The sequence below is a fragment of the Pollicipes pollicipes genome, unplaced genomic scaffold (assembly GCF_011947565.3).
Source record: "Pollicipes pollicipes isolate AB1234 unplaced genomic scaffold, Ppol_2.1 Scaffold_5724;HRSCAF=6776_pilon_pilon_pilon, whole genome shotgun sequence".
NCBI lineage: Eukaryota > Metazoa > Arthropoda > Thecostraca > Pollicipedomorpha > Pollicipedidae > Pollicipes > Pollicipes pollicipes.
In genome coordinates, this window is record NW_023596746.1 from 2,311,024 (window position 1) to 2,320,117 (window position 9,094).

General features: G+C 57.4%; 1 protein-coding gene across 1 annotated transcript in view; it reads right to left on the reverse strand.

Annotated features, from left to right (window-relative positions):
• Window positions 1-201: 201 nt before the first annotated feature.
• Window positions 202-9,094, reverse strand: part of LOC119102306 (zinc finger protein 646-like) — a 17,916-nt gene continuing 9,023 nt past the window's right edge. Inside the window, exons 5-9 of the mRNA XM_037225672.1 lie at window positions 5,138-5,175; window positions 4,513-4,685; window positions 2,907-3,378; window positions 1,186-1,333; window positions 202-344 (exon numbers count right to left, since the gene is read on the reverse strand). Coding sequence (XP_037081567.1) covers window positions 202-344; window positions 1,186-1,333; window positions 2,907-3,378; window positions 4,513-4,685; window positions 5,138-5,175 — 974 coding nt within the window. The remainder of the gene's footprint in view (window positions 345-1,185; window positions 1,334-2,906; window positions 3,379-4,512; window positions 4,686-5,137; window positions 5,176-9,094) is intronic.

The following is a 9,094-nucleotide window of genomic DNA, read 5'->3' on the forward strand; positions in this document are numbered from 1 at the left end:
CCTCCACCGAATCAGCAACTAGATCGCATGAGGTCACATCTTTAGCCGGCTTCTCGTCCACCGCGTCAGCAGTGGCACCGTTCGGCGCCAGGTCTTCGGCGTCTGGCTTCTTCTCCACCGCGTGAGAAGCTGGACTGTCACGCGACGGATCTTCAGCCGCTGACTCTTCCTCAGCTGTGACAGTAGCTGGTCTGTCTGAAGTCAGTTCTTCCACTGCGTTAGCAGCTGGGCACCCCGGTGTCGGAGATTCAGCAGCTGGTTTTTCTTCCGCGGCGTCAGCAAGTGGAATGTTTGGCGTCGGATCTTCTGCAGCGGCCTCCCTCTCCCCCGCATCTGCATCTGAACTGCCAGGCATCGCATCGTCAACAGCCGGTTTCTCCTCTACCGCGTGCGCAACTAAACTGTTTTCCATCGGGTCTTCAGCCGCTGGCTTCACTTCCCTTGCGTCAGCCGCCGGGCCATGCGGCGTCGAAGCTTCAGCAACTGCTTTCTCTCCCGCCCCCTCAGCAGCTGGCCGGTGTGACGTCAGATCGTCAACAGCTGGCTTCTCTTCCACTAATTCACCAACTGGACAGTCTGGTGTTGCATCCTCAACGGCCGACCGCTGCTCTTCTGCGCCGGCAGCAGGACCAGCTGGCGCCTGACGGTCTGCTGCGTTGTCTCTAACCGCATCAGCTTCAGTACCGCCTTGCGCCGAATCCAGCTGAGTTGACTCCCCATCTTCTTCATCAGCAGGAGAGCCGCTTAGCCTCTGTTCGTCACCTGCAGACTTATCATAAGAAGCGCTGTCTAAACCCGAACCGTGACCCTCCGAACCATCTCTCCCACGGGGATTGGGTTGTGCCACAGTCTCAGCGACAGGCTTTTCCTGCGATTCAGTAGCTTCGGTTTTGCCTGGTTTTGAGCCGTTCGCCCTCGTGCCCGCTGCATCATGGCAGGCTGCTGTTGGACCGCCTGTCGCTGTGTCGTCCTCAGGCCCTGTGACATTTGAACCGGCCGGCACGATATGAACCGCTGTGGTTTTGTCCCCTAGCGTAGCGGATTCAGGGTCAACTGGGGCCGAGTCGTCTGCCGCCGGCTCCACACATGTTAAATCATCCCCGGTAAGACGCTCCCCCTCTGGGGATGGCCTCGGACCCGTCTCCGATGCAGTACACTCCGACGGTTTTCCTGACGGGACCTCACCCTCGGGAGTCGCCTCTTGCTGCGGGCCGTCCGAACGCTCGAGCGGTCCCGACTCACAGCCGGGCACATCCGATGGTTCCAGTTTGTCGTCACTGTGCACGATCCCTGTGTTGTTGGTCTGAACGGCGCTTGTTGTCTCCACTTTTACCTCTGACGACACGGATTCGGAAACATCATGGTACACCATACCAGCGCCATCTAGGCGTAATTCTCCGGTAGATGCCTCGCGGATTGCCTTGTCTGCTCGAGTACCGGAAACAAACTCAGGTTGAGTTAAATGAGGTTCAGATGCGACCGTAGAATTTAACGTATCTGTTGAATCTGATGTCGCTAGCTTCAACTCACTTGGCCAGGCCTGAGCAGCAGCCGATGACGATAGACTACCCTCGTTCGGTTTCAGCTCATCTTCAGAAGCGGCGGATATTGACTGAGACGGTGAAAGATGCCCAACGGCTCTGAATGGGGCAACATTGTTTACGCTATGTTCCGAATTTGATGAAACCGCCTCGATTACCGAAATGTCATTTGGCTGCGCCCCGTCCAGCGCTATCGCACCCGTTGCCGCACCTCGGGTAGTGACGCCCGAGCCTTCTGCGTCGACTCGAGTCTTCTCTGGGACGGACTCTGGACTAGCTAACCGCGACCGGACGCCTACATCCGTTCTAAGCTCATGTGAAACAGAGAAGCTGGGAGCCACCGCGCAAGACGACAGGTATACGTGCGCCGTGACATCTGCTTCTGAAGACTGAGGGGTGGCCACCGGCTCGCCACTCACCGCGTGTCGCTCGGCCTCAGCCCCGGTCGGGGCCCGCACCAGTTGTCGGAGCACTGGCTTCTTTGTTTAGCTCTACCTCAGTCGCGGAGCCATCCGGGACGGCTGCCTGTGCTGCATCCTCGGCCAGGCACACAGCAGGGCCGCACTCGCCACTCGCCGCCTCCACTGACCGCACTGATTCCGAAGCACTCGCATCGCGTGCGTCCACTGTTTCTGGCGCACTCGCACTGTCCACACTTGGTGCTTCCATGACGCCCTCAGTCCTAGAGTCGGATGTTGCAGGAGAATTCAGTTCCGTAAAACCCACTACGTACACCGCACTCGTGTCTGTCCAGCCTGCCTCGTTGGCAGACAGCATTGTCGCCGACTCGACCACATCGAGATGCTTCACGCCTGCCGGCTTCACTATATTAGGAGGGCTTTGCCTCGGCGAGCTCACCGCATCAGAAGCTGACCTTTCCTGTCCCGCCGTGTCAGTGACTATGACCGTTTTCGCACAGGTCGTGACGAGCTGATGAGCGTCAGCATGCTTCGTGTCCGGATCGGCAGCATTCACTTGTGCCGCACCCGAGCCAGCGGCATCCGCCTGTCCTGGGCCGGCACCAGCGGAGTCTGCCTGTCCCGTGTGCGGCTTGGCACCAGCGGCGTCCGCCTGTCCCGTGTCGGGCTCGGCACCAGTGGCGTCCGCCTGTCCCGTATCGGGCTCGGCACCAGTGGCGTCCGCCTGTCCTGGGCCGGCACCAGCGGCGTCTGCCTGTACTCGGCCGGCACCAGCGGCGTCGGCCTGTCCCGTGTCCGGCTCGGCACCAGCGGCGTACGTCTGCCCCGTGTCCGGCTCGGCGCCATCGGCCTGCTGCGCCGCCGCAGGACCGGTCTCGCCGGTCGTGCCCGGCGACCGGGAGCCGGCGACGCGCGCCGGCGCCGGGGACGTCGCCCGGGCGTCCACCGTCAGCGGCGAGTCGGTGCCGCTGTCCAGCATTTCCTCCACCGACGAGCTGGCGTTGAGCACGTACGTGCGCTTGACGTGCGTCTCCGAGTCGGAGCTGTCCGAGTCGTCCGAGCGCGTGGTGTCGGCCGTCGCCGAGCTCTCGCTCTCAGTCGGAATCCTGTTGACGGCCCGGTCGCGGTCGTACCGCTCGGCCGCGTCCAACAGGTCGTATTCACACGTGGACTCGTCCGACTCTGAGTCGTCCACCTTGGACTCGGGCGCGCACTGTTCAATGCGGCACGAGCCGGCGTCGTCGAGCGCCGACACGGCCGCGTTCTTGCGGTTCTCCTCCTCCATGTCCGAGCTGAGCGAGTCGACGCCGGCCTCGGGGAGGTTTGAGAGTGAACCGCTGTAGTCGCTGGTGCGGTGCCGCGGCGCCGTCTCCTCCGCGTCAGACACTGAGGCCGTCTCGGACGTGGCGCCGCCGTCGCTGCGCGCCTGGCCGGCTGCGCGGCGTCGCGGTGGTGGTGGGACGGTGAGCGGCACGGCCGTGCTGTGCGCGCAGCCTCCGCGGCGGCCGCCCGACTGACACTGGCGGCCGGGCGGCGCGGCGCCACTTGCCGCGGCTGGTGCCCGCGGGCCGGTCGCGCGCCCGCCTCTCTCCTCGTCCGAACTACTGGCGCCGCTCGGCGCCGGCCGCGGCTCGCTGCCGATCCAGCGCTGTTCGGACCCGGCCGGGGCGCTCGCCTGACGCCACTGCCCGCCGCAGCGCGCGCCGTTATCGCCGCTATCAGCCGATGCGCATCGTGCGATACGGCAGCTCAGGCTGGCGTGGCGCTGCGGCGGCCGGCGCGCCGGCGGCCGGCCAGGCTCGGCAAAGCTTTGCGAGCGCCGCGGGCGGACGCTGGCCAGCGCGCTCGACGCTGTCGACCCCGGCGAGTCGCGACCCGCATCCGCCCCGTCCGCGCCGAACCCAGCGCTCTGTCCGATGATGACGCGCACCCAATGGTCGTCGTAGACAATGCGGGGACTTTCCAGGGGGCGCGCGTTCTCTGCCTGATTCATGACCTTTGTTTTGCTACGTTGCCGGATTTCTGACAGGACTAGATTGCGGCACCTCTCGAGCTGTGGATCTGGACCGATATGCGGAACGGTGTCGTATGTGTGGGTCGTGCTCACTGCATTCGTCGCGGTTGTTTCATCTCGTCGCGCGCCGACATTCTCCGAGGTATATGTCGATGGCGTTACAGCACACGGTGATCTCCCAGCCTCCGCCCGCGTCCTGTCACTGCGGCCCATTCTCTCTCGCAACGCGGCCTCCTGACCGAAATCGATCAACTCCATCTCGACCACCTGCGTCTCCAGGCTCGGAGACGGCGTCTGACCGCGTCTACCGCGATCATCGCGTTCCCACCGCACCCCTGGGGGCGACCAACGGCCCGAGCCGGCCGCAAGGAGCGAGGCGCGGGCGTCCGCGCGCGCGAGCGCGAGCGCGTCCGGCGCTGCCCTGCTCCCCATGCCGGCGCTGACCTTGACTGCGGCTTTGTGCCGACAGTGGCGGGTCGAGGGTGGTGCGCCGGCCGGCGCCGGCAGCGGCCGGCGGCGCGGCGCGCGGCCCGCGTGCCGTCTGTACTGCTCCCAGTCGGCCTCCTCCAGGAAGCCGCGCTCCGAGTCCGCGCCACTCGAATCGGCGGCGGCGCGTGAGCCGCGGCACTCCCGCCGCACGTCACGCTCCGAGTCGCGCGACGAGTCGGAGCTGATAAAAACGAGTCGGTAGTCGTCGCCAGCTGGTACTATCTTGGCGGGATCCACGCGTTTATCGCCGCCGGAATCGTCTTGGCCCTGACCGGCGTGCTGGCCCCTTGCAGCGGGGCTCCACGCCCCTCGCCAGGCGGGTAGGGTGCCGCTACGGTCCGGCCGTTGCCGCCAGTTGGGCGGCGACACGCAGTACTCGCGGGGGTCGGCCGGGCTCCCCTCCCAGGACTCGGGGCGCTCAGGAGTGGCGCGCGATCGGCACGTGGACGCGAAGTCCCCAGGTGCAGGGCGGACCCGCTGATGATCTGAGTACGGTGGATCACTGGACGCGCCGCGCCGTCTGGAAGGTGCGCCCGCTGCCGACCTGGGCTCGTCGCCGCTCGGGACCAGTCTGCGACGCCGGCCGGGAGAAGTTCGGGGGCTGGGAGGGGGACGGGGCTCCTGTTCGCCCACGCCCTCATCAGCCGACTCCGGGCCCAGCCAGAGGGTCTCACCTGGTACGGGTCGGTGACCTGAGGCCGTGTCACGTTGACTGCCGAGTGGCAGCGCCGAGAGCCGTGGCAGGGTCTGGTGATGGTCTGCCAGCCAGCCGCGCGGCCAGGCGTCGGCTGCGGCCGGCCGGTCAAAGCGACCCAGGCTGCTGGCGCGGGCGACGGGCCGTCCCAGGTACTCCAGTCCCATGCGAGGCCGCACAGGCGGCGACGGGAAGCCTCGCGGCGCGGCGGTCCGACGAGGAGATGTCCGTGGCCGAGCTGGTGGCCGTCCGCCGCCGGCGGGCGGTACACGGTAACCCTGTGACCTTAGCGGGGCAGGCGGAGCGGACAGTCACAGAAGCGAACACTCCCAGCAACGGCACAGAGACGGGACGGTGACGCGAGCGGGCGGAAGACAGACACGACGTCGGACCGCAAAGCACACCAGCTAACGGTGTCGGTGTGAGGAATGCAGTGTTTGTGTTTGTCGGAGCGGCTAATGTCGTCTCGGTCCGTAAGCGAGCAAATGTGGTTGAAAAATGAGGCTTGTACACCGCCCTTCGCTGATAATTCATCATTATTCATCATTAAAGTCGTGTGTTAGATCACACGGTCTCGGGGTCAACGCCGAACTTCGAGCAGCTGCGGATAGTGCGAAGGCGACACAGTTTGGTTACCTAGGAGGAGCTTCAGCCTCCCGACGGCTGAAACAAATGCGTAACAATCAACTAAAATTATTTAAGCAGACTTGCGGACGTTCCCAACCCGAATTAGGACATGCTTATGTGCGAGGGTGTGGGTATACAAGATACGTTGCGGGGAGCTGAACAGGAAGAAACTGCGTACCCCAACATCGTCCGAAAAGCAGCAAAAACGGGCTTCTCCGCGGATTTTGCCCGCTTTCTTTTACAAACTTAGATAAATTTATGTTTAATGTATGGTTAATGTGTGTTAATGCTAGTTATATATTTTTCCATAACTGAAAATGTCATTTTTATATATGCTTCAACCGAATAAAAAAAACTACACCCCTGTTTATGCGGCACAGCACAAAATGGCGCAGGCGATTATTGCAACGTTAGGGAAAATGTTTCCATCCAACCTTATTCTTTTCACACACCCAGAGCCAGTGGGCACTCTTTTGCTAAAAATTGTAGTGGCCAGATCCTCCCCGAGTTACGTTAACATTATTGTGAGTCTGATGCTTAGTGATTGTGATAACCGTTTGCTCAAAGCATATGCGCAGACGGTTCGGATGATTCGCCACTATTCGTCGGAACCATCAATGATCAATGGCAATACTCAAATGTGCAAAAGAGCCGAGTCAAAGCACAGCTTAGCTGTCAGACATCAAGCTGCGCGATCGCTGCATCTCAGCTGATGGAGCATCAGCCACCCTAAAGAATGTGGGATCATTTTGTGGGATCGTGTCTCAGAGACCTCTGCTGTGTGGTTCCTCTTCGAAGGTCAACTGGTGTCCATCCAACAGCTGAGTTGAAACGGGGACGGCCGTGTCCCTAATCACGACACCTCTTAAAAAGTGTTGACAATATTGTCCGTCGTACTAGTAAATGCAGGCATGGCATAAATCAGACGCAGTGAGTGGTTTGTTTCCATTATTAATTCCATTACTTCTAGTGTACTGTTTCCCGGCACCTTGCGTTTCCAGCTCGGTATGCATTGTATCGCGCAATAGCTTAACAGAATCGTTGCAGGGATATGCGATGCCTAGTCTTTGTGAGAATTCACAAGACTAATTTAGTTTTGTCGCCACTTTGTGGGGGACAATTAAGGACTTTTTTCGGGGGGCGGGGGGTGTATTCGCCAGCAGATGTTATCCTACACACCGCACACTCCCGCGTTGGAGCATTCTCCCACGGCTACTCAGTCTAAAGGTTATGCAGAACTGGCAACCGGCTACGTACCTCTTCCACGGGGACTAGATTTCTAGCACTGGATTTCTAGATTTGTATTTTATTACTTGCGAAATGAAAGGCATGTCTAGTAAATAGTTCAGTTAAAATGACGTCCTTACAATACTTGCATACGCTTTACACGTTACGTAGAATATATTTAGAACCCATTTTCGCCCATGGTTATAGCTCATGTGATTCGAAAAGTACAAAGATAAAACGGATATCAGATACCGGCTAGTGTTGACAGCGCACACACCAGCATGTAAATATTTTCTCTCAGCACATGGAACACAATGACACACATGAAAGACGCCTTGACCCGGCAAAATACAGGTAATCATGGGTGATATAACCACACTAACTATGCACAGGTGAAGACTACATGACTCTCCAATAGATGGATCGATTCAAATATTTTGCGGTAGGGAAAGTCACTGTTCTGTTGCAAAAGCTTAACAGCCCAAGGGTTCTCATCACGCCGAACCTCCTAGTTGTAGTATGCAGAAAGAAAATGTTTAACAAATGAAGTGTCAGGAGTTTTATGTTTTTACGTCACGAATGTGCTTGTTAAAACGTCGCCGAATGGGTCTTTTTGATTCACCAACATACGATACCACTGTCACTCCTGCTCTCACATATCAAACACGGCATGGAAGTACTAAAGTGAATTAAGGTGACCACTTCACAATAATTATGCACGTGATTTTCGCCACAGAATTCTTTTTAAATAAATGTTTGGTCAGGTCACTGACCTTGCCCACAGAACCGAAAAGTGTTAATAAAGGCAAGGTCCTTGACTGAAAACTCGTTAAAGAATACAACTTACTTAACGGACATCACTTGCATAACCATCGTCTGGAGGTCATCCAGGGGTGAACATGTATCGTATGCCGGTGAATTAAAAATACCTAATCGGCCACCTATTTACAAGGATGTTCTATACGCAAAAGAACAAAACTTCTGAGACATTTAATCGTGACTTTTTCTTTCTGCGCCAAAAAGCCATGAGATTCGGTGTGATAAGAACCTCGTGGCAGTGAAAATTATGCAAAAAGCCAAAATACCACCCCGCAACAAAATATGCGGGTCAATCCGCATATGCAAACGGGAACCGCTCCTAAAAAGAAATATTTTATCATAATTATGTAACCTTCATCTGCGTAAAGTTAATACATTTTATCCCCTGTAATTCCTTGTCCCTTGTTGGGACAAACTGTGGGTAATCTATTCCATTTTGCGACGTGTGTTCTAAGGAAAACATTGCATATGCTGGTATATGCGCTGTTAACATTGACTCGCACCTGGTGTCCGCTTAAACATGTATTTTTCGAATCTGTGAGCAATGTCCGTTACCGACAATTTCTGTAAAAGATATCTACCGACCATGTCTAATTACTTAAAGGTATGTGATTATTGTAGGAAGGTGTGGGCTCCTATGAAAGATTTAACTTTAAGATAAAATACCAAAAAATCAAAGACCTCAACTGATCTTTGCGATTCAAACACGCAGCAAGGGAAAACAGGAGCGATAGGAGGAGTTAGCAACGTTGTTTGCCGAACATCGCACCGGGGCTGAATTCCGTATGGTTGCAAGGCTCCGCCAATTCAAGGCACAGCACAGGTTCGAAGAAAAAAGCTAAAAGCGTTTAACAATGTTACCTTATTCAGGTTGCTTCATAGCTGGTGCGCTGAATCGCCGCGGGATGCATTGTGAAACGACGATACCGCCCCAATGTTGTCCTGCGTGGTACTTCATTCAAGAAAACGCGCAAAATCGCATGGCTCATGCAGGCGCGAAACAATATAGCGACTGCCACCATAAGGTCCTTGTTCAAAATTAGAGCTCCAGAGCTTCCTTGAAGCACTTTATTGCGGAAAGATAATGAACACGATATGAAGTCTGAACTGCTCCATCCTGAGAAGACCAACCTTCAAATCCTGGGCGCCAGCCAAAAGGAGACAGTTCATGCGACACATTTAGCCCACAGAGATGGTATGCGGCCGACCGCACCTGCTCTTCACCGCACCGAGGGTCATTCGGGGGGGGGGATGGGGGGTCTCG